Source organism: Phallusia mammillata, chromosome 1 (genome assembly GCF_965637545.1).
Source record: "Phallusia mammillata chromosome 1, kaPhaMamm4.hap1.1, whole genome shotgun sequence".
Taxonomy (NCBI): domain Eukaryota; kingdom Metazoa; phylum Chordata; class Ascidiacea; order Phlebobranchia; family Ascidiidae; genus Phallusia; species Phallusia mammillata.
Genome location: NC_137252.1, coordinates 30,291,624 through 30,317,077, shown reverse-complemented (window position 1 = coordinate 30,317,077; position 25,454 = coordinate 30,291,624). Strand labels below are relative to the sequence as shown.

Genomic DNA, 25,454 nt, shown 5'->3' with positions numbered 1-25,454 from the left:
ACGGGGCGTCTACACACCCGGGTTGCCTCGAATGGGAGAGTCGCCGGCCACTCTTCTTGCGACAGGTTGTACTGGGCTACATGGTACCAGTAGCAGGTATATAGCCTGACCTGACCAAGGTAGGCTATGCATAAAAAGCATACAAAGTCTCACCTTGGGCATACTGCACAAACAATCCACACACAACCAAGAAAACTATGTATTTCATTATCAATTCCATAAAACTAAAACGGGTGCAGCATGGAAAAACGTCCATATTTTTGTTTCCTGTCTACTTGAGTGTAACTTGTTAATGTGTTTGTGATGAACCAAATAACAAGCACCGAACTTATCAAATTGAAACGTGCAAAATCTTTTAAATACTAGTGGCGCACGAGAGCACTGGCGCACCACATACGACCATTGCAAGCGTTAGTGTACAAGTGTGGCAGGAACTTTGACTCGACGCCAGGCCCTAAAAACAGACACAAAAACCTAACCGAGGGCGTAGTTTGGGGCATCCGGGGTTCGAACCCATAAAAAATAGTTCATGAACGCAAGCGTCCGAATTTTATTGCATATAACACAGTATTCCCAGTAACATGAATCCAAATCGTTAACAGTCACATAAATCAGATTTCTCCTAATATTATACAACTGATACACAAAAAAATGCATTTTCGAAGTTAAAATTGAAAAAAGCCCAAAAGTATGAAAACGTTTTTAGGTAAAGAAATGTTTATGATTGTGTGCATTATTTTGGTAACATGTCGGATCCACAAAGAAAACAAAGTAAAACACGACACACAAGAACTGTACAGTTAAAAACGCGGGACCGCAAAACGTTTGCTTTAAACGCATTGGGGGTTGACCAGCTGTTTTCCGCTTTTTGCTGTTTTTACTTGAACAGTTTTCCCGCTAAGACGCTGTCCATTGTTGGGCTGCGGCTGAACGCGTTGGACGACATGGGTTTCTAAAAACAGTGGTTTTATTCAAATGTTTTTAATTCGATTGCCACTAGTGCAGTGGTTCCCAACCTTTTTTGTCCTGTGCACCCTTTTAGTCGAAAATCAAATCTAATTCCCTCCTACAAATTTAGTTTGCTAATTATGGTTTACAGTAACATTTTAATCTAATTCTTAGAACAGAAATTAATTAATATTGTGACACAAATTCCCCTCCTACAAATTACAGAATTCCTCCCTAGTGTCGAAATCCCCCCTGGTTGGGAGCCACTGCACTAGTGACTTGTCCTATATTTCAACCAGTGGGTCATGACCTATTGCTAAGCAGCAGGGCAATTTTTAAATGAACCATAAGAGCCTAGCGACAATACTTGAATATCATTTTTTAGTATGGCTTGAATTTGTATTTGATATAGTGGTTTGAATTTAATTGAAAAATAATGATTTGAACATTTACTGCATCCTTGTGGTTAACTTAGAGTGTTCCCGTCAGAATACAACACATTTTATCATGCTTTCTAGTTTGCCTAACTTCATAAACGTCTAAGTTCAGAAAGAGTGTATAGCTACAAGGATTTTCCCCCCGAATATTCGTTTAGTACAGCGCTTCTTAAACTGAGGTCCGCGGTCCTTTAGGGGTCCGTGAGGCAATTTTGGGGGGACCGCGAATAGGTTGAAGTAATTCTCTAATCTAATTTGGCGTCAGTTTATGTCACTGAATAAGTTAAAATCAAAGTAGAATTGAAGATCGAATGTCTCCATTCATAAACAATAGCCTTTATTGCATGACAACTATCAAAAATGCAATTGTTCGCGCACAATCCTAAGTTTTTTTTTGTCTTGTCTGTGATGTCACAAACTGTCTTTGTATCATTGTTATGCGAAATATTGCATAATTGGCAAAAATTCTGCAATTCATTTTCGTTTTTCTGAAATACACATTCCATCTAAAGGACCGCGAGCGCTCGAAATAATGGCAAAGGGACCGTTTTGAAAAAAATATAAAACGTTTGGGAACCACTGGTTTAGTATGTCTCAGTTCATTTTGATTGCGAAGTGTTCGAGCTTGTTTTGTATCAGTCGCAACGAGACGTATATGTGTGTACCCTTGGCAAATCTGTTGACAGAGCAGAACTGTACACAGCGTCTGTGTCTCGTAAAGGTAAGGTCCTATGTTTGTTAAGACTCTTACCTTGATCGTTTACCAGTGTCGAGTATCGATGTGCGCGACATGCGCAGAGCACAAGTCTCATGATAACGATGATAACCGCCAAAATACCGACTCCGCCAACGCTTAAGAGAAAAAAAGGGTTGTTTCGTCAGGACGTGGTAATACAGCATGGCTCAGGAGCCTTCGTAGTCTAGGTTGCCAATGAATTCACTTATTTTAATATGGCTTTTAGCAATGTTTTTAATTCGAATGCCAATAATTGTAATCAACGCCATTAACCGTATAGATTACAAAATGTATGTATTAAAATGCACTAGAAGATATTTCAATGTTTTAATTAAATATCAATAGAAATATGTGTAAGAAAAAAAGTCCTAGTCATTTAAATTGCCAAATCTCGCTCTCCGAACCATATACGTGGTCTACACAGTATACATACTGTATAGTGATTCTCAACCATTCGTTGCCAAATGAACCCCCAAAGAGCGTGGCACCCTGATCAGAATAAGACCACACGCGACAATGGCCCACTAATGCAATGCACGCGATATTTATTTTGACCACTTGAAATTTTTGAATTTGAAAATATCTTTTGCCGTTGTTTATTAGTTGGTGTCACTAGTGAAGGCCTGTACTCATGGCCTCCTAAAAATACCTCGTGGTCCTCATTGGAGGCAACTTGTGCCTAGGTTTTAAAACGTTACTTTAGAGTCATAGAAAAGACATATAAAAAGCTACCCGGTAAAATACGTTACGATGCAAAAGAAAGGTTGATAATTGTTCGCTATACCGACTCTCTATGAAGTTAGTCTATGAGCTACCACTATTGCTATTCGTATTTCACAGTTTAATATACTTACGTGTAATAGACGTACATTTCACAAGACGATCAAAACACTTGGTCTTTACTAATTTGAGAAACCTGAAATGGCAAGCCCAACGCTTCCGCTGGTAGGTGTATATTTTTTCACTGCGCAAACGGTGTTTTCCGATCGTCTCCCCTTTCTTTGTGTTCTCTGGCGTCAATCAGTTCTAGCGCCTTGTCACAGTCAACTGCACAAATAACCTGCATGACTAGCCTTGCAAAGGAATAAACGGCGAACTTGATGGTTTAAGATGTTCCAAACCATTGGTTCGTAACCAGTGGGAAATTTTCTTGTGTACATGCAAAGGGAAAAAGCTAAGGTTACTTAAATTGTTGTTTTAATGTTTACTCAAATATCCAAGGTCGCAAACCTGATTAAATATTCACAAAGTCAAGATTTTTTGTGGAATTGAGGCTGTTGTAAGTTTGTAACGATAACCATGTTCCTTTCGCAACAATGACCATGAGTTCTTGAAGTTTTCGGGGTGTTTATGTACAACGCACCAACTACTAACTTTTATGCTAAGTCACAGGTTTAACATGCTCCAAAAAGCGACAAACACAGCACCTATAGGTAGCCTATATAGTGGCGGCCTTTTATTCGGTATTTTCTGCCTCGCCTTTTCTGATAAGAAACTTGAGAATGATTAGATGAGGATGTAAATAGTGTTCGTGGCTTTTGTGTCTGCTTTATTTTGTGATGCTGAAAAGCTTTCATGCTTTCGTTGTATGAGGGGGTAAATAGAGCGTATGTTTTGTGAACAGCTTTGGAGCTAAGTGGTTGGCTTTACTATAATGTTAAATCTTTTTGCCTTTATTGTTTTTTACTTACTTCATTGTTTGCTGTTTTAAATTTAACAAATAAATGCCGTGCCACCCTTTCAAATATGTTGAATAAAGTTTTAAAGCTTAAAACTAAAAAATGCTTCCAAATAAACTTTTTTTTGCTTGAGCCCCTTAACAGAGCCATTTAACGCGCGAAGTATTACATCTTTATGAGCCAGTTTAAAACAAAGTGGTTGCTTTTTGGGCTAAAAAATATAATGTACAAAATTTTTATTCGATCATTTACTGCATGTCACAATAAGCGAAGCATAAAACACACAAAACTGCTATATCCTTTTCAAAGTGGCTCTCAAATCTATATAATTTTGTTTGTTCAATTTTTAGGTTCTGATATTTTAACATGAGACGCCAAAATTTTTGCAGCACTGTGGTAGACTATTTACATACAATTTGTCACATATCTATACAACTTCTATTTATGTTTCACAAGACATATTTTTGCTTACTTCATGATGCGAGAAGACGTTTAGTGCGCTACTGCAGTTTGGAACTCGGGACAATGGTAAACTTAATTGAAAAAGCATTAAAACACTACACTATTCTGTACATGCTTTGTGGTCGTAACCATTTTAGGCATCATTTGAATCCTTTCCCTCGTCGGTCGCATCGATTTCCACATTCTCGTTTTTTTTCTCCTCCTGGGGTGGGAGCAGCTGAGAGGCTCCTTCCTGACAAGGGACAATTACCCGTATAGGACCCGCGAGGTTACCACCCCCGGACGAAGGCACGGGCAAAGTGCCGCCGTTTTCAGGGCCACCTAAGAAATATAGTGATGTGCAGTGCCAGTTTGACCACGAAGGAAATTTGAAAAAATGCACTTTACGGCTTAGTATTTAAGTGGCTAGTCACTCATTACAATTAATGATAACTTTTGCCGTAAAACAGTTAGTCGGTGTATCGCCATTATAAAGTGTAAATTAAGTTTTAGTGAAGTTATTGTTTTTTGCGGTTGTTGTTGAAACAAACACCGTAACTCACTCAGTTTTAAATTGAACAAAACCCTTTCTATTGCTTCTATACAATCAGAAAAAACAAACTTGTTAAAATCGCTTAGGCCTTACACAGGTAAACTGTGTAAGTTTGTTCACTTGTAGCTTACTGTATTGGTTAGAAAGCCTGGAATAGTTTGATCGTTTTCGTACGTGTGTAATGCTGAAGACAACAACACCTATCACCACAATCAACACCGCTGCACCGGCAAGTCCAATACCAGCATATGTAATGATTCTGCGAAATTAAAATATATTTAGGTTAAGGTTACCAGACGTCCGGAATTTCCCGAACATGTCTGGAATTTTGGCGTTAATTTTGTGTCCAGACATAATTAAAAAAAACACTCTTAAAATCTGGAATTTTAGCGTATTTCGCTTTAATCTTCAGTAGTTCTTACAATTCTTTTTGAAGGTTTACGTTGTAAGTTAATTGTTGTCTGTGTTGTTTTTGATGCATGCGAAACTTATCAGCAAAAATTAAAACTTATCAGCATTAATTAAAGACTATTTCGTGAATTTTGTTTGTTAAAAACTAACAACACTCTGTTATAATAACCAGATCTTGTAAAACCTTCTGTATTGTACCTTAATTTGAAACAAAACCGCGCTTTTGTCTCAGCATAGAGACTTTTGTCAAAAACAAGACTGTTTTGGTTTGTAACATGCAACCACATGTGACATAACGCTTGTTTTTATGTTGCCTTAGATGTTTATTGGAACCGTCCGGAATTTTGCTCACTCAGATATGGTAACCCTAAAGTAGATTTGGTTTTGCCAGGGGCACAACACTAAAGGACGTGTATAATTGTTCCCATATGACCCACAAAATATTCACTAACAATAGAGTATTGCCTCTGTTCATAGTATGTCCCGATAAACTGTTTGTACGCGATAAATGTGTTAAAATAAAAAGAAAGAACAATTTAGAAACAGTGCGATAAAGGCTCAGCGTAAAGCATACCAATGTCTACGATCACAGTGTTCGCCATAGTTTTTTAGTATTAAATACAGGCAGGCCCTTCTAAAAGGGAAGTCATTTACTATGTAGTCCAAACTTAAATACGAAATGTGTGATTTCTGTGCCGTTTTTTGACATTCATACTGCAAAGATGCAAAAGTATTTTTAGGAAACAATTGTACACATTTTTTGTCAGTTAAAGCTTACCTCAACTGCCTGGAGTTTTCATCCGTGTTATAATCCACGTAGTCGGGGTATCTTTGGTACTCCTCTGATGAATACATATTGTAGTCGGACGGGACCGTGGAAGCTGACAAAAACATGATTAAATGTCAGGGAAAATCTCTGACCTTACGTTTTGCTTGTTTAAAAAAACCCATTCAAGGGTGTTTAGGCAGCTTGGTGGGCTACCGGTTTAAATACATTATGTTTCTTTTAGTTACAAAACAAATGCATGTGTCTCATTAAATTGTCAGTTGAACTATCTGTTTAGGAAACCACCTGCGTGATGCGCTTAATTCCGTAATAATTGGTTGACATATATTCAATAATTGTTGTAGCTTAAGCTTCGATTAACATTGATCATGGATAAGTTTTGTGACACGCTTTTTCGGGTACACTTCAAATGCATAAATCTTTAGGAATGTAAAAGTAGGTCGTTAACAACTTACACTGGTATTCGTAACCGTTTTCTTCATTCTCATCTGAAACAAACAAGTATAATATGTTAAAAGCTACTATAAAAAATACTGGTGCACAAAATAGATTTACAATTGTTTCCATCGTCGTCCCAATAATTTCGTTTGTAGCCGGTGGTCGTGTCAACAGTCGGTTTCTTGTAATTGTCGTTTTCTGCAAAGACATGCTGATATTAAAATGATTTGTCGAATGGTATTAGAGTGTAAAAATCAATTTCACTTTTTTCAATTACTTTCTGTTTCTTGACCACATATTCAACATTTGAGCTTGGTAAAGGGCTACCCTTAACAAAGGGGTGGGGTAAAACGTCGCCAAAAAAGCGCCGCAAAAACGAGCAAAAGGTTAGATAAACTGATAAATCAATAATGATGTTGTATCAGTGTGATTTTTAACCCTTTCCTTTTTTAGAGGTTCCTACACTGAAAACATTTTTGGCATCCGACCATTTTGGAAGGCTAGTAGGGTAATTAGTCAGGCTATAGCAATGTTTCTAACCTTTTTTTACTCTTTATAGGTTTCATAACACAAACGACTCCCACCAGAACGTGTTCATACATTTACTAACAAACGTCGCATAGAAAAACATTAAAGTTGTGGTTATGGCTCATGTCACCGAAAATCTTTTTACCCTTTTCATGCTTTTTATGTCAAAAAAGCCAAAAACCTCAATCACACAGAAGTATACAATCGCAAATGCTTTGGGGTCGCGACGTCCAGGTTGATAACACTGGGCCATAGGGTAAGGTACAACAATCGGTACACCACAACGCACAGTTATCTCTTGAATTTTTAAATTGCTTAAGGCCTGTAAAAATATATTACAACGCTTTACCCTCGTTGTCGTATTCATCTTCATCATCTGAAACACACAAATAAAGTTTAAACGGCTTCTGCGGAAAGGCTGTTGCGAAAAAATAGCTTTAGAATTGCTGTTACCATAATTGTTGTTCCAATAAGGACGTCCAGTGGTTGTCGTAGGTGGGGTCGATGTTCGGTATTCGTCTCCATCTGCAAAGGTCTTCAAGTTTTATTAGAGTTCTTCAAGTTTGCCTTCAAAGCCCTTACAGTGTTCAAACATATTTCAACTTAAAAAGTTTCTGAGAAGGTTGGCTACCGGCTAAAATCGGTTAGAGCAGTGGTTCTTAAACTGTGGAACAGGTACCACTAGACTAGTGGTACGTCGGAACTTTTCAGTTGGTACGTGATTAGATTCCTGTGAGACCTAATTTAAGTTCGATCCAAAATTGCAACTCAACTGGTCAGTTGGTTTGGGCGAAACTCGTGTTTTGGACATTCTTTCGATATATCTAAATATGCTAGACAGGTTGAGAAAATGGGCGAATTTCTTGGACTGTCGATTTAATCAAGGTTTAGGTCAGGACTTCGGATAGTACGCAGGGATAAAAAAGTTAGGTAGTACGCGATCCGAAAAAGATTGAGAAACACTGCACTAAAGAGAATACGGGATAAGTCGGTACATTCTGCAATCTAATTTTGTATCCTATTTGGACAAATTTTAAACTTTCACGAATTTTGGAAGTCTAGTGGGGTAACTATTTAGGCCAGTGGTTCCCAACCGGGGAGGAATTCCTCCCTAGGGAGGAATTTTGTGAGTTCAGGGGAGGAATTTCATAAAAACTGTAAAAAAATTACATTGAAAATGTTGTAGAATATTTTTGCATATACATTAGGGATGTCCATTATAATTTGGATCCGGTTGTAAATGATTCTAAAATGAACTCCCTAATTATAAGGTCTATTTCAAATTGTTTAATTTTTTATGTTATATTTGTTTTTCGTCTTATGGGGAGGAATGAATAGTTCGAAAACGGGCAAAGGGAGGAATGTAACAAAAAGGGTTGGGAACCACTGATTTAGGCTATAGTGTAAGGTACAACAATCGGTACACCACAACGCACAGTTATCTTTTGAATTTTAAATTGGTTAAGGCCAGTAAAAAATATGTTACAACGCTTTACCTGAAACACACAAGTAAAGTGTAAACGGCTGCGGAAATGCTGTTGCTAAAATTAGCTTCAGAATTTCTGTTACCATAATTGCTGTTTTTGTTCCAATAAGGATGTTCAGTGGTTGTAGCAGGAGTCGACGTCCGATATTCGTCTCCATCTGCAAAGTTATTAGCGGTCTTTAAGTTTGCCTTCAAAGCACTTACATGTTTCAACTTAAAAGTTTCATAGAAGGATGGTTACCGGCTAAAATCGGTTAGAGATAGCAACAGTGCAAAGGTTAATTGCAAACTACATTTTACTTGCTTAAAGCCCCCTCCCCAAAACTATTACATCAATTAGTTGAATAAAAAACGTCTATTTTTAGGGGACTAAGAGAGATAACTAATTGCGTTAAACAGTTAATATTTAGACTTCTAAAGTTGGTTTGATGCCTGTATATTTTAACGTAAAGCTTGGTCGAAACTTGCTTAGTTTATTGCGAAACACTTTGTTTGTTTTTTCACGGGGTTCGAAGCCAGGACACTCCCGAGAACGAATACCGATCAGGTTTTTTATGTCTGTATATGAATCAGGCGGGGCAGACCATTCGGCCAAGTTCCTGCCCTCATTGCAAAAAACTAATAACGTAAAAAAATCTTTTTCAAAACGCCACCTAACGGAATAGAAAAAAATCATTGCTACATCGCATATTCCAAAAACACCCAAAGTGTAATAACCGTCAAAAATGTTTGTGGAATTCAAAAAGTGTTAAAAAATTTGACCTATTTGCATTATGACCCGTTTACAGAAAGCAAGTTGGGCTATAAGTACACGAACCGATACACCACAACTGCATATTCTAAAAACTGTCCAAATTGTATGCAAAATTTAAAAAATTGACCCATTTCAGGGGGTTAGCGGGCTAATGGCATGGGTACCACAGCCAAAACAATTATTCCAAAAAAATGTTACATTTATGGGACCAACATAGGTAACCGATTAGATTAAAACAGACAACATTTTGACTTTTAAAGTTAGTTCAATTAAATGTAAAAAGCCTGTAAAAAATACAATACCAACACTTTACCTTCGGTGTCGTAACCGTCATCAGCCTCATTGCCTTCTTTATTAACTTCATACTCTAAAATACGCAAATAAGTGTAAACGTTTCGTGACAAAAGGCTGTTGCGTTAAAAGCCTCAGATTTGCCTTTACCATCGTTGTTGTCCAAATAAGGACGTTCCGTGGTTGTCGTAGGAGGAGTCGAAGTTCGGTATTCGTCGTTATCTATACAGAGAAATACAAAAAAGGTTTTACTGATAAAAAACTCTCTGTGACATTGCATATTCTAAAACACCCAAAATATAAAAATCGTCAAAACAATCCCAAATCAAGCATTGTTTAAAAATTCGACTTATTTGGGCGGCCTGGTGGGGTAACTATTGGGTGCATTGGAACATCATACTGGAACTTCCCAAAACTATCAAAAATGTATCTAATTAGGACAATGTTTTCATACATGACCTTTTTTGGGCTATAAGTACAACAACCGACACACCACAATCGCAATGTCTAAAAACTGTGCAAACTTCATCCAAATCGGGCATAGTTTAAAAATTTTACCCATTTCAGAGGGTGTAGCTGGCTAACGGCATGGGTACTACAGCCAAACCAATTAATTATGTTAGAATACATTATGTGTATTAGTGATCTGTTTATGTTTCTATTTGAATAAGCAATAAAATAAGTTAGGAAATTAAATAAACAAAGGTTTTCATAGAAGGGACTTACATGGGTAACCGATTGGGTTAACAAATATTTTTTACATATTTAAAGTTGGTTCAGGCCTAAAAAAAATTGCTAACACTATACCCTTCATGGCGTTATCATCATCGTGGTAATAATCATATCCTTCGTCGTCTTCTCCATCATAATCTATGTCATATAAAATACACAAACACTATAAACGTTTCTGCGAAAAAGATGTTGCATAAAAGAATTGCTGTTACCATCATTGTTGTCCCAATAAGGACGTTCCGCGGCTGTCGCAGGAGTCGACGTTCGGTATTCGTCGGTATCTGCAAGGAAAAGTCCTGCAGTTTGCCCTAAAATTCTCAAACATATTTAAACTTCAAATTTACAGAGAAGGTCGCCGCTACTGGCTAAAATAAGTTAGAAATAGCAACAATGCAAAGGTTCATGGATCATGTAGAATATTTTCACGTATCTCGGTCGAAACTTACTTAGTTTATTGCGAAAAAAAATTATGTGAGAAATTTTTTTGAGTGTTTGAGAATTTAAAAATTTAAGTGAGAAAATCTTGTACAAAACACGACCCACTTTTCTCCTCCCAGTAGTTTTCTGTCGATGTTGTCGGAGAAGCTGAAATGCAAAGAAAAGTTTTACAAATTTAAACTTTTTGTGACACCGGTCGAGGCATCATTGCATATTTCGAAACACTCAAAATAAAAAATAAAAACCGTCAAAAATATTTATCCAAATAAAGCATTGTTTAATTTTTGACCCATTTCCGGGGGCTAACAGCAGGGGTACTACAGACAAACCAATTAAGTAAAAATAAAAAAGCGTTTACGTGACTAGCAGGAGCAATCGATTGGGTTAAACAGTCAATATTTAGACATTTTAAGTTGGTTTCAGGACTGTTCATTGTTACTTAAATCTTTCAGGGTTCATTGCTAAATAATAATAATGAAAGTATCTTTTACAAATCTCCACCCACTCTCATATTCAGTATGTTCCTCATCCCAGTAGTCTTCTGTCGATGTTGGGGGAGCTGAAATGCAAACACGTTTTATTCCTAAAAAATACACTTTCTTTGATATCCCCACAGGCTACAGCCCTTGTTGTTTTAACTATTAAAATCGCATCTAAAAGCAGGAACCTAAGTCGCTTTAAAAATTTTGTAAATAAGATAGATAAGTTGTGAGGGGATAAATATACTGTTGTTCAAGCCAAGACAAGTTTTCTTTTGCAGGGCGACCAAGCAAAAGCAGATCGATCTGTTAAAGTATTCAGAATTTCGTCTAATTCCTAAATCCGACTATAAATTTTTGCATTAAATTACTAAGTGACGAAGACATTTTAAGGTTTCAATGTCTAAGTTACTTTCGTTGTCCGGACCTAAAATGAAAAAAAATATCGGTTAAAAATGTAGTTACAAATATAAAAAAGCTTTTTGTGCTGTTTAAACGTCTTTATCTCCTTTTTGTGGTTGCAACAAACAAAAGACAGTGTCTCCTAAATCTTTGCACTATTTTTTCAAATGAAAATTCTAGACACGTGCAAACGCAAAAATGTACAGCATTTTTTAGATTTTTCAAATGGAAGTCTTTTGATGACTACCTTAGCTCCGGAGGGCTGTAAATATTCTAGTCTGTAATGTTACTTTTTTTGCACGGATCTGTTTATAAATCCAATGAAAAATATATCACTTATGATGCCATGAGCATTTTCCGATACGTATAAGTCATGTCGGGCCGTTATATTTCTTATTAGACCAATGTTACTTTACTTACACAATGAAATTTAGTTTTTAAATATACACTTTAGTTTCTGCACTTGATTTATATTCCACGTGGCTGTTGCCAAAGGCGTTTCAATTTAAACTACTTACCGTATGTTGTACTGTACCGCCCGGGGTACACCAATCGATGTAAGTAATGCCTGCGGTCCGTGTACTGTGTGGTTGAGGTGATTGGAGGCCAAGTTGTAGCTTCTGTTGTCCTTACTTCGCAGAAAAGGTCATGTTAATTTAAAATTTGCAAACTGAGTCTTATGCATGAAAACCTAACCTTCAAATTCGTCGTAATCATCTTCCCAGTTGCGGGGTGTGCTTGTAGACGGTGTGTAACCTTGGGTTTGGGATTCGTAACTCTCTACGAAACAGTTTGAAAATTGAAGGGTCGTTTACAAACAAAAAGGGCAAATATAAATATCAATAAGGGAAAGAAAAACTGGTGCCTTAACTTAAGTACATAAAATACATTTAGGGAGATGTATAGGCTACTTTTTAAACAATAAACAGAGGCAAAAAATAAGTAAAAATCTGGTGTGCATCATTTGCTGGAAAATGCCACTTACTCTTTGTTTCCCCGAAATCATCATTGTCATCTATCCAATACTCTGTGGTGGATGTTAAAGGCGCTGAAAAGTGAAAAATTGTAAGCAGTATTAAAATATCAGAAAATAGTTTGGACAATTTTGCACACCCCCTCTGCAAACAAATTTTCAACAGCATGAATAAAAGCTAGTATTTTTTTCCCTAAAACCCTCCTAATATAGTAAACTTTATCAGAATACTGTATTTCAGGGAATTGCTGAACTCTGCTTAAAGGTTTGTTTGTATCTGCTCTATCGATTTTCCAAAAGCCCGGCACGGTCGGTAGGTATAACAGTACAACTATTTCGTGGTGCAATAGGCGCAAGGCGAAAAAAGTCTGCCAAACTGCAAAGTGGCCCCAAAGCACCCATGTTAGTTTTACAGGCAAATACGGGTCTCTTTGGTTTAAATATTCTATCTTAAAATGAAGGTAGAGCTATACTAATCCCCACAACTCATATCAGTATAAACTTGCTAAATGATGATATGTGGCGTAAAGAGCTAAAATTGGCAGTTAGACATCAATAAACATGATCAATAGGGAATAAGTTTAAAAGTACCAATTAGAATCTATTACAAAATCAAACTGAAATGCCCTTACCGCCAGCATGTTTACAAAAATACCCTTAAAATAGGCGCCAATGCTTTTAGCGCCAACTGTTTGTATTTAACCAATTTAGTGTGATGTAAAGTATCTTGTATATGCCTTTTTTCCCAAAACTCCCTCTAGTGTGTTAGTTTTCGTTACTTTTAAATATTGGTGCAAAACATATTTACCAGGCGTTGTTCTGTAGCGCTTGTGTGACAACAGCCGATGCAAGAAATGTCTTCCGCGTTTATACGAGGTTTCGGTGCTCGAAAGCCAATTCGGTGTCTGTGTTATGAAATCTAAAAGGCACATAAAATGGTGTTCAGGTTTGCCTACATAAATAATAACATTTTGTGTTGGCATTTTTACCATGCCAATAGCGCCGTCTAGATGTGGGTGTTGCAAAAGTCGAGGTTCGGTATGTGTCATCGTCTGCATGAAAAACATGTATTAACTGGCTTTTTAAACGCTTTAAATTTAACCAAATATCAAAAAAAAAAATTAAAGCTTTTTGTGCCTAAAAAAAAAAAAAAAGTCGTTTCTTCAAAAAAGAATTAAACATTATGTTAGAGGGCTGCATGGTTTACTAGCCCTGACGCAGTCTCCCAAACTGTAACCAGCGAGGCAGTTTTGATAAGACGGCTAATAATGTCTTTTTACAATCTCATTTGTTTTTTTTTTAGATGGTGACGCTGTTAAACTGTAAAACTATGAAAAAAATATAAGTGTCTCATGTACCACCTAATCCTCCTTTATTCTATCACAAGTAACAAAATAAGGCAAAGTTTCGCGCTATTCTTTACTCTTGTCTGTGACGTAACAAATCCAGTTTAACCAGTTAAAATTGTTAATAGAATGCATGCATTTTAAGATTTTTGTTGACTGATTTTGAGACAGATGCATTACCATATTTCTGCTGTGCAAACCATTATCACTTACCCTGTTCTTTGTCGTACCAATCACCAAAACGCTGACCTACAGTACAAAGTAATAATTTTATGAGGTCATAATTTCTTAATTGGTTACTCCTTTTTGTGTTGTGTGTCGTTAGAGAAACGCCAAACAGAAAATATACATGTGATGCTCAACTATTTAAAACACACTTATTTTGTATTTGTCTATACGCTTATTTATTTGTTGGTATTTTGCATGTCTAGAAATTTGCATGTGTACATGAAAGTATTTACCGCACAGCCTTTACATAAAATACATAAAATGCCCCAGGCTACAACGGAATTAACAATTGTATTTTATTCCACTGGAGGTTAAATAGGCTTGAAAGTGCACAACTTCTTTGGTCTAAAACAGCACACAGAACTACTTGTAGTATAAATAAAGGAAAACTTAAGACACATTAGCCAAATTGTGGCCAAAACAAAACTAAATAGGATCTAGGACAGTTACAAGGCAAACTTACCCTGGGCGCTGCTTACAAGCAAGACTGCCAAAGACGAAAACAGTGCAATATTCATTGTTTACCAACCAGTAAATACTTTCCTAAACGCAATGTGTACAAATTATAACGAATGTAACAGATTAACACTAACTTAACTTAAATAAACATCTAACTTCACTAAACGTTTAAATATTCATCCGACAAAGCAAGGCGATAAAGCAAAACACCTAACAAAACTAAAAAATGCTTCTTTTACTCAAATCTCAAGCTGCAGTTTCGTCCCGCTATCGGAATCTCCTCAATTCTGAGCGCGAAGCATACATTTCTTCACAGAAAAAAAGCTTTCGGCGCACGCTCTGTTGAAGTAGAAAGATAAAAACGAATCAGGCTTTGTGACGTGTTTGCTCAAGATCGACCGGAAAAAAGGAACATTTATCAAGTTAACTATGCGTTGGATCAGTCGTGCGTAACGGGAAAGTTCTTGTGTGAAAAATAGCAGCGAGTTTCAGAGATGGTCTTGTTTTGAAACCAATGGGATGTAAAAGAATCTTTGGAAGCTTTCTGTTTTTAAAAGACAGTTAATTTTTAATGTGACCAATGAAAAGCATATTTTCGAACCTTGCTGTTACTGTTTTGCAAGATAACAACAATGTTTTCGACTGTGTCATGTCAAAATTTGATTTTTTTATTTACTAAACTGATAAAAAATACTCCTTTGCCCTAACTACATGTTTGAGCCCTTTTCATCTCAGCTTTTTTCAAACTTAAACGTCAGTTCTTTCTGAGTTATACTTCTTTAATTCGTAAGATTCTTTACGTGGAACACATCCAAATAACAAAGAATGCTTTTGTTGCCCCAAAAGGTCTTTTAAACACTAGAACTGCAAAAATAAACGAATCCAACACGCCAATCAAATTTCCTAAACGTGCCTGCCACAAATTTACTTGTATAGTGTTTTGAAATCGCCCATAACATTAACAACTTTAGACGTTCTATGACGTAACAATGCGTCTGATGGTTTCTAGCATCACGCCATGTTCTGACCTTGAGTAACCTGATGTTTTTGTGAGCTGTGGTGTGGTTTTGTAAAGGAGCACCCGATTCGTCAACAAGTGCTCGATTAGAAGCGCTTGTGTTATGAAAAAATCCCCGTTTCTTATCGGGCGGTGTTATAATTTTAGAACATGTGTTATAACACAGCCCGATTTTATCGGCAATGGTAGTGAAGCATTAAATTTATTTTTTATTGAAAAATATTATATTTTCTGTGGAAATAATCGCAGGTGAAATGAGTTTTACATGAAATTGGCAGTTAAATGTGAACTGTTATGACAAAAGCAAACGCATTTTAAGCAGTGAAATAGCAGCAGTACCAGATTCTCCTCGATTGTAAACTGTAAAATACAAAATGGGCCAAGGTTGTTGTATCTAATAGGCATCCATGTTTTGATAACAAATGGAGTAATGAAAAGTGACAGTTCAGGGTGGGGGAAGCATTTCTAGTGCTTCATGAAGCAAACTAAGGCCTAGCACACTATCAAATGAAGGACTTGGGACATTGGATTTGAAAAGCAATGATACATGGTAAGTGGTTATCAATTGTCATGATATGCTTGTCATTCTCAACTGTTTCTATTATTTTAGCAGATGGTAATTTGTTATTTGTTAGGCATGTTTAAAAATATGGTAGCTCATCTCTAGTGTGATCCTGGTTTTGTAAAACATTGGCTTTCATTTCTACTGGCCTAACTCAAGCATTTTTGTGTAAACTCCTACTTGTCAAATTAAATGTTGCCTACACTTTTTCTTTTATTTTTTGTTGCAGTTCAACATCTGGAAAACTGAATAGAAGCAGAAAATAGCAGCAGAATCATTCCAAAGGTAATTCAAGATTGCCTTGGACAACATGGAAGAAAGTAATTGATTGTGGAAGAATGGTGTGGGTGAAATGAGCTGACTGAAGTGTCAGCTAAATCATTGATGCATACAAAATGCTTCTTGCCTCGCTTGCATGGGAACATTTTATTTTAAGATATTCACCACACACTTCAGTTTTACATGAATCGAAATATGTGTGTTTTTTGCCGCTGTACTACCCGAAGGCAGGTTTATTTAACAATTCTTGTGCCCAATTTAAAGCAAACTTGTTATGTTAGATGTGTTCAATGATTTGCTGGTGTTATTTTAATCTCGTACCCAAATTAAGGCAAACTTGTTGTGTTGGTTAGATGTGTTTAAACATTTGTTGGTATTAACGCTGTCTTACCTACATGACATAATCATGGCGTCGTTAAAAAAGCATCTCTTGGGTAAATATTTATACATTTTCACTTTGATGTAGACTCTTTCAGTAAAAGTGATTCATCAGACAGGAATGAAAAACCTTCATTTTCAACCAGTAATCTCTATGATAGCTTGTTTGATACAACCTCATCTTTCACATGGTAGCTGGTTTAATTTTATTTCAGTAACTCGCAACACATTGCATTTTCAGCTGAATGTTGTTTCACCTTTTTTGTTTCTCAGTCTGTTCACTTGATGACCCCTTTTTAGTGTACTCATTGTAAATGCAGGTTTTTGCTTGATAAATCAATCTTCTAATTATTTATCCTCTTCACATTTATTTCTTCTTTCATATAACTGTGGCACCCAATATGAGTATGTTATTGTGTGGAAATTGGGTTCATTTTTTCATTAATAAAATGTTGCCCTTAACTGTGCATTTGTTATTTCATCATTTTAAGTACTAGTATTAACTGGTTTAAAATCACAAAGGCCTTGATGTAAACAAAAACGGTTTTCACAGGTCAGCTCTAAACTACATCTAGTAAACGCATAAAAAATATCTTTAGAATCTAACCACCACATGATAAATGAGAGGCGTACATCATAAGCGAACGAAGGGCATGACCGCTTTAAAATGATTTTTCGCGCTGACGACCTTTGTAGCATATACAGGCTCCAGATCACAAACGGATTAAGATAAATGAAAACGGTTTTCACAGGTCAACTCTAAAATACATCTAGTAAACACATACCAAATATCTTCAGAATCTAACCACCACATGATAAATGAGAGGCGTACATCATAAGCGAACGAAGGGCATGACCGCTTTAAAATAATCTTATGCGCTGACGACCTTTGTAGCATATACAGGCTCCAGATCACAAACGGATTAAGATAAATGAAAACGGTTTTCACAGGTCAACTCTAAAATACATCTAGTAAACGCATAAAAAATATCTTTAGAATCTAACCACCACATGATAAATGACAAACGTACATCATAAGCGAACGAAGGGCATGACCGCTTTAAAATGATTTTTTGCGCTGACGACCCTTGTAGCATATACAGGCTCCAGATCACAAACGGTTTAAGGTAAACAAAAACGGTTTTCACTGGTCAACTCTAAAATACATTGAGTAAACACATACCAAATATCTTTATCTTCTAAGAAGAACATCAAAAACAAGAGGCGTACATCATAAGCGAGCGCAGGGCACGACCGCTAGTGCTGTCGATTTCATGTAGGCCTATAGCATGTAAATTTCTTGTAGCGCGTAGAATACAATCTCAAAGTATAGTGATGATGAGCGCCTATTGATTTTAGGGTAATGATAATGATTGATTGATATTTTGCATGCGTTCACTCGACGTAGGTCTAGTTTAAAGTTAACCTGTGAAAAACGTTTTCAATACTTTATGTCGTTTGTGTTCTGGAGCCTGTACATGCTACTGGGTCGACAGCGCATAAAATTATTTTGAAGCGGTCATCCCCTTCGTTCGCTTGTACGCCTCTCATTTATGATGTAGTGATTAGATTCTAAAGATATTTGGTATGTGTTTACTAGATGTATTTTAGAGTTGACCTGTGAAAAACATTTTCATTTATCTTAAACCGTTTGTGATCTGGAGCCTGTATATTCTACAAGCGTCGTTAGCGCAAAAAATCATTTTAAAGCGGTCATGTCCTTCGTTTACTTATGATATACGCCTCTCATTTATGATGTGGTGGTTAGATTCTTATGATATTTTTTATGCGTTTACTAGATGTATTTTAGAGTTGACCTGTGAAAACCGTTTTCATTTATCTTAATCCGTTTGTGATCTGGAGCCTGTATATGCTACAAAGGTCGTCAGCGCGAAAAATCATTTTAAAGCGGTCATGCCCTTCGTTCGCTTATGATGTACGCCTCTCATTTATCATGTGGTGGTTAGATTCTAAAGATATTTTTTATGCGTTTACTAGATGTAGTTTAGAGCTGACCTTTGAAAACCGTTTTCATTTATCTTAATCCGTTTGTGATCTGGATCCTGTATATTCTACAAGGGTCGTCAGCGCAAAAAAATCATTTTAAAGCGGCCATGGCCTTCGTTTGCTTATGATGTACGCCTCTCATTTATGATGTGGTGGTTAGATTCTAAAGATATTTGGTATGTGTTTACTAGATGTATTTTAGAGTTGACCTGTAAAAACCGTTTTCATTTAACTTATACCGCTTGTGATCTGGAGCCTGTATATGCTACAAGGGTCGTCAGCGCGAAAAATCATTTTAAAGCGGTCATGCCCTTCGTTCGCTTATGATGTACGCCTCTCATTTATCATGTGGTGGTTAGATTCTAAAGATATTTTTTATGCGTTTACTAGATGTAGTTTAGAGCTGACCTGTGAAAACCGTTTTTGTTTACATCAAGGCCTTTGTGATTTTAAACCAGTTAATACTAGTACTTAAAATGATGAAATAACAAATGCACAGTTAAGGGCAACATTTTATTAATGAAAAAATGAACCCAATTTCCACACAATAACATACTCATATTGGGTGCCACAGTTATATGAAAGAAGAAATAAATGTGAAGAGGATAAATAATTAGAAGATTGATTTATCAAGCAAAAACCTGCATTTACAATGAGTACACTAAAAAGGGGTCATCAAGTGAACAGACTGAGAAACAAAAAAGGTGAAACAACATTCAGCTGAAAATGCAATGTGTTGCGAGTTACTGAAATAAAATTAAACCAGCTACCATGTGAAAGATGAGGTTGTATCAAACAAGCTATCATAGAGATTACTGGTTGAAAATAAAGGTTTTTCATTCCTGTCTGATGAATCACTTTTACTGAAAGAGTCTACATCAAAGTGAAAATGTATAAATATTTACCCAAGAGATGCTTTTTTAACGACGCCATGATTATGTCATGTAGGTAAGACAGCGTTAATACCAACAAATGTTTAAACACATCTAACCAACACAACAAGTTTGCCTTAATTTGGGTACGAGATTAAAATAACACCAGCAAATCATTGAACACATCTAACATAACAAGTTTGCTTTAAATTGGGCACAAGAATTGTTAAATAAACCTGCCTTCGGGTAGTACAGCGGCAAAAAACACACATATTTCGATTCATGTAAAACTGAAGAGTGTGGTGAATATCTTAAAATAAAATGTTCCCCTGCAAGTGAGGCAAGAAGCATTTTGTATCCATCAATGATTTAGCTGACACTTCAGTCAGCTCATTTCACCCACACCATTCTTCCACAATCAATTACTTTCTTCCATGTTGTCCAAGGCAATCTTGAATTACCTTTGGAATGATTCTGCTGCTATTTTCTGCTTCTATTCAGTTTTCCAGATGTTGAACTGCAACAAAAAATAAAAGAAAAAGTGTAGGCAACATTTAATTTGACAAGTAGGAGTTTACACAAAAATGCTTGAGTTAGGCCAGTAGAAATGAAAGCCAATGTTTTACAAAACCAGGATCACACTAGAGATGAGCTACCATATTTTTAAACATGCCTAACAAATAACAAATTACCATCTGCTAAAATAATAGAAACAGTTGAGAATGACAAGCATATCATGACAATTGACAACCACTTACCATGTATCATTGCTTTTCAAATCCAATGTCCCAAGTCCTTCATTTGATAGTGTGCTAGGCCTTAGTTTGCTTCATGAAGCACTAGAAATGCTTCCCCCACCCTGAACTGTCACTTTTCATTACTCCATTTGTTATCAAAACATGGATGCCTATTAGATACAACAACCTTGGCCCATTTTGTATTTTACAGTTTACAATCGAGGAGAATCTGGTACTGCTGCTATTTCACTGCTTAAAATGCGTTTGCTTTTGTCATAACAGTTCACATTTAACTGCCAATTTCATGTAAAACTCATTTCACCTGCGATTATTTCCACAGAAAATATAATATTTTTCAATAAAAAATAAATTTAATGCTTCACTACCATTGCCGATAAAATCGGGCTGTGTTATAACACATGTTCTAAAATTATAACACCGCCCGATAAGAAACGGGGATTTTTTCATAACACAAGCGCTTCTAATCGAGCACTTGTTGACGAATCGGGTGGAATTTCGCTTTCGGTTGCTTCGCTGATCCAGTTGTTGATCGACTCTACCGATTTTTGAGGATTATTGGCAAAATCCAACTGAACAAGTGGGAACATTATTAGAGCTGATAACACACTGTATGCTGGATATGTTGAGATCTCATTAAATTGCTAATTAAAAGCGAAGTATGGTCACCTTAAAATTGTGTTTTGGCTGCAGTTAACAATGAATAAGTAACACTCTAGTAAACAGATGTTTCATTTATTTTGAAAAGAAGTTTCGTAAGAAAGCAAAGCATACATGACATACCAAGTCAACTTGAGCTCCATAAACCTTTAAAGCTTTTTGGTAATCTTCAAGCACTTCTACATGTTTATTGGCAAACACTCGGTTTGAAGATGTAATTGTGATAGACTTAAACACAAAGAATAAGTTTCTGTCAATCACACATATAGGATTCTAACACCCATTGTAAACAAAAAAACATATATAGGCTATATATAATAAATATATATATATATTGAATGATTAAAAATGACTTACCGGGGGATCACCTGAAACAAAAAATTCGAAAATATCTATCATTTTATCTGGGTCGAATCGTTGATGAAATGGCGATTCAATGGTGTCGTTTTCAGCAGTCTGCACATAAAGAAACATATTGTTTCGCGACTGTACAAATTGTATCACAAGTTTTAGACAAAAACGCTATGTTTGGAAACAGTGGAAAATAGACGTACCGAGTCAAACAGTGTTTTCTTAACATTTATTGAGTCGGATAGTATTTGCTTTTTGTCGTCCTCTAAGTTTGAAGAATCTTTTGAAATCTTTTTAGTGCTGTTCTGCACCTAAAGAAACCATTTCACCACAAATTTTAGACAAAATACTCATTAGCATAGGTAACTTCGATAGGGACCCAGGAGGTCATAAAACGTCATGTTTTTACCCCAATCGGCAAGAACAATTAAAAAAACTGCAACATAGAAGTCAAGAGTACAATACCAACTTTATTAAACATTTGATCGTGCAGTTCACCAAAAGTACTATGAAATTTTCCCTCCAGTCTGTTGAAACCAAAAACCTCCTCAATCTGCTTGGCAGTCTGGCCTTTTGCTCCAAGGTGTACCATTGCCATAGCTATAAAGTAGCACAAAAACATACACGTCTCAGTTACTGAAAAGTTTATACAAAATCTATAAAAAAAATACTAACCTGCTGTTATGCTCACTGGGGAGAACATGATATTTTCTGTAGCCGGGTCCGCAATGAGTGTTTTGTAAAAATCGATGCTGAATTGAAGGTTTGATGCAGACAGTTTGGCAATATCATCTTGGTCCATGGTATTTGCAACGTCGACAATAAACAGGCACAAAACGTAGAACAGTGTACTGGCCATAATCCAAAGACTTTCAAATTCAGTCGTTAGACCAAAGCAACGATGCCAACATACGGAGTTTACTTAGTTTACTCGCACTACGGTTTTGCAAAGTTAAAATGGACGTGCTGACCCGAAAAGCCAGGCTGCATTGAAAATAGTTTTGCGGTGAAAAAAGCACTTGGGGTAAAATGAGAATGGAAACCCACCGAAGCGTGGGGGCAAGAGGGTGCCTTCGCTTCCTTTGGAGATTTTAAAGCACCTCAAATTTGAAAAAAATCGAAAATCCTAATGAAAAAAGTATCAAGTATATTTTAGTGAAGGAGAGAAAGTCATTGAATGTCTATACAGACGTCTTTAACGATATCATGACCTAAACCATAACACCAGATGTGCTTTCAATTGTTTGTCGTTGCGCTTACGATGCTAAAGTAAAGCGACTCGCCTTGATGATCACATAAGCATCGTAATTGCGCCCCTACTTTGCTTTGATTAATTAAGAAGCAAATGCTTCTGACTCAAAATCAGTAGACACTGTGTTGGTATATTCGAGATATATATTTCACCTATTCAGGCATCGTCAGTCTCTAAAAACTGCAAACAACGAAGGTAAATTAAAAGAGAACAGATGTAAAAACATACAAAATAAAATAGTAAAAAACTTAAAACACTAAAAGCATTTATGTCTAGTTTGGTTAACACAGTCTACACGAGCACAAAAGCGTAAATGTAATGAGGACGAAAAAACAGACGCAACGTCGGAAAAAAGGAGAAAAGGTGAGAGGCGTAAAACGCAAAAAGATAACGTCAACAGACACACGCAAGATTAGAAATAACTCTGCGGATCAGCGCAATCTAGGTAAAACCATTTTTTGAATATTGATGGTGGCCTGTGTTATTTTAAGCCACTTGGCTTCACATGCATCCAGGTCTTTAGGTGCCGGCTGCTGTAGAAACGTTACGCTAAAACATTGTGTTATGTCGGGGTGTGTTGAAAAAACTGCTGTGTGTTTTGTGGCGTAGTGGTGCAATAATGCTGCATTGTCATTTTCCTCATTTACTTTGTGTTCTTTCCATGTGGATCTGTGATGTGTCCAACGGGTGCTAAACCGGTTTTTTGTTTGTCCAATGTTTTGCTCGCTGCATATGTTGCAAGTAGCCGCATATATGCCGTAGCACTTGCAGTCCAGGTCTTGCTTCAATTCTAAAACTTGTCCGTGTGTTGTGAACTTGCGCTGTTTATAAACCATGCTCTTATGGCTACCATGATTGCCACACAAAGCACACTTTTCGCATGGGCCAAGCTTCTGTAATTAGTCAGAAGGTTCCCCAGGGTTCTTGCTCTTTTATAAACTACAGTCGCGGAAAGTTGTAAGTCCCTTTCCTTAGCTGTTAACTTCAAGGCCTGTGGGAAAGCTGTACCCCAAGCTATCCTTGGTTTGCGGGATTGACAAGTTGGTGACACGAACCGTTTCATCCAAGTTTTCGAAACACTTAAACACTGTTCTGTAATGCGTTCGGGAAACGCAGATCTTCGGCACTTTTCCCTGAGTCGTTCCAGACTGGTGAAATAGTCTTTGTCCAACTCATTCAGCCTTCTTAATCTGCTGGCCTCACCCAACACAATGCCCCGAAATACATGTGAAGGGTGATGAGAAGTTCCGTGCAGGAAGCAACGGTGTTTGCTTGTTTCTTTCACGTGGTCTTTGGTGACGAAATGTAACTTTGTATCACTTGAATAGCAGTGCAAAACATCAAGAAATTCCACACTCCCTTTCCGATCTCTGTTGGAAAATTCCCGAAATGTGAGCTTTAAACCGGATTTGTGAAAAGCAGCTTGCAACGGTGTAATATATATCTCGAATATACCAACACAGTGTCTACTGATTTTGAGTCAGAAGCATTTGCTTCTTAATTAATCATTTACTGAAAGAATTTTGACTCAGTGATCGTGGATATTAACATGCCTACTATTAGAGGGACAGATCCTGTGAATAGCATTTATGTCTACTTTGCTTTGGGTTTTTATGTCTGCAGGATGCACAAGAATGTGGCATTTTTCGCGACTTTAAATTTGCCATCGAGGAAATTTTGCGCTAGCTAAAAAAACCGCTGACGAAAAACCCCCATTCTTGTGGGTTGTTTCCAGGGGCGCCGACAGAAAATTGTGCACGAGGGGGGGAATTTTGAAAGGTACTTACGATATCAAACAATTAGGTGCATATTGACAAAAATTAAGCTTATATACTATACGGATAAAACATGATACACGCTACATGTGAAGTGTATATAGTGACACAATTCCATACCCAACACACATTACAATCAGCAACAAAAATTTTTTGGCCCTCATGTTTTTATACTGTCCAAAGCATCTGATTTGCATATATATCGGATATTATCCAAATATCTTTGGGTCTGGTTTATCAAGGTGTTCTAAAACTGTGTTTTATTACATTTTTAAGATGTGACACACTTTGCAATCTAAAAAAACAAACATGTGCTCGCAAAATATCCATTTAAAACTTTATTGTGATTGGTGAGATTTTTTTGTAATTGTACATTCTAGAAAGGCCTAAGATGAAACTTTGCTCAAAAAAGTTTTTGAATGAAATGAAGTAAACAAACAATCTGAAAGTTTAGAAAAAAATGCTAAGCAAATTTGCACAAACTACAAAATAAATGTGAAAATCTAAACACTAAAGTTATCATGAGCTCTATTTTGACATTATTCTTTTTGTATGAAAACAAAATATCAACATCTGCAAAACAACAACTTTCTCGATTCAATTCACATTTATCAGACAGCCAGGCTACATTAAAATTTTTAAAACAATCAAGTCTTCTAATAAAACTGATGTAAATGCTGAGGGTTAGGGTGGGGTTTGTAATCACATCAAGTTTGTAGTTCAATCTCAGAGACCTTTCTTTTAGGCTACCGGTAATTACCGCCAATATTATCACTTGCGTTAAAAACGGTTTTTCTTTTAGTACTATATTAAAATTTTCATACGTTTATTAAGTAGATTGCGCATGAGAGGTCATTCATCGCGCATTTTAACGTCTGAACGTTGCAGCCGGCCAGGTGAATATTTTAGCGCAATTGTGCTGCTACGACTTTGCCCGGCAAAATAAATTCAACTCAACCCAACACAATCTTCATCTCCATTTTGTCAAGTATTTGTTGT

At 36.5% G+C, this 25,454-nt stretch overlaps 2 protein-coding genes, 2 long non-coding RNA genes and 1 pseudogene across 4 annotated transcripts; 1 reads left to right on the top strand and 4 right to left on the bottom strand.

Moving 5' to 3' along the window:
- Positions 1-534: 534 nt before the first annotated feature.
- Positions 535-3,042, bottom strand: LOC145209162 (uncharacterized). Its single transcript, XR_013855016.1, has 3 exons — positions 2,976-3,042; positions 2,137-2,237; positions 535-952 (listed from the first exon to the last, which is right to left on the bottom strand). It is a non-coding gene; the product is annotated as an uncharacterized LOC145209162 (long non-coding RNA).
- A 993-nt stretch (positions 3,043-4,035) lies between these two features.
- Positions 4,036-14,915, bottom strand: LOC145209145 (uncharacterized). Its single transcript, XM_080079398.1, has 21 exons — positions 14,551-14,915; positions 14,073-14,108; positions 13,503-13,565; positions 13,322-13,432; positions 12,526-12,588; positions 12,237-12,320; positions 12,059-12,172; positions 11,165-11,218; positions 10,765-10,806; positions 10,434-10,502; positions 10,297-10,359; positions 9,640-9,711; positions 9,512-9,565; positions 8,528-8,602; positions 7,412-7,483; positions 7,308-7,334; positions 6,548-6,628; positions 6,448-6,480; positions 5,984-6,086; positions 4,926-5,053; positions 4,036-4,583 (listed from the first exon to the last, which is right to left on the bottom strand). Exons 1-21 carry the CDS (start codon positions 14,603-14,605, stop codon positions 4,396-4,398), a joined length of 1,587 nt encoding a protein of 528 aa, XP_079935524.1. The 5' UTR covers positions 14,606-14,915; the 3' UTR covers positions 4,036-4,395.
- A 78-nt stretch (positions 14,916-14,993) lies between these two features.
- LOC145209163 (uncharacterized) lies at positions 14,994-17,250 on the top strand. The gene is made up of 2 exons (XR_013855017.1): positions 14,994-16,114; positions 16,356-17,250. It is a non-coding gene; the product is annotated as an uncharacterized LOC145209163 (long non-coding RNA).
- A 2,034-nt stretch (positions 17,251-19,284) lies between these two features.
- On the bottom strand, positions 19,285-22,727 carry LOC145209158 (serpin B12-like). The gene is made up of 7 exons (XM_080079417.1): positions 22,104-22,727; positions 21,898-22,028; positions 21,632-21,739; positions 21,435-21,533; positions 21,201-21,305; positions 20,421-20,989; positions 19,285-20,179 (listed from the first exon to the last, which is right to left on the bottom strand). The coding sequence occupies exons 1-6, from the start codon at positions 22,285-22,287 to the stop codon at positions 20,864-20,866; spliced, it is 753 nt and encodes a 250-aa protein (XP_079935543.1). The 5' UTR covers positions 22,288-22,727; the 3' UTR covers positions 19,285-20,179; positions 20,421-20,863.
- A 78-nt stretch (positions 22,728-22,805) lies between these two features.
- Positions 22,806-24,279, bottom strand: LOC145209161 (uncharacterized; annotated as a pseudogene).
- Between the last annotated feature and the right edge of the window lie 1,175 nt (positions 24,280-25,454).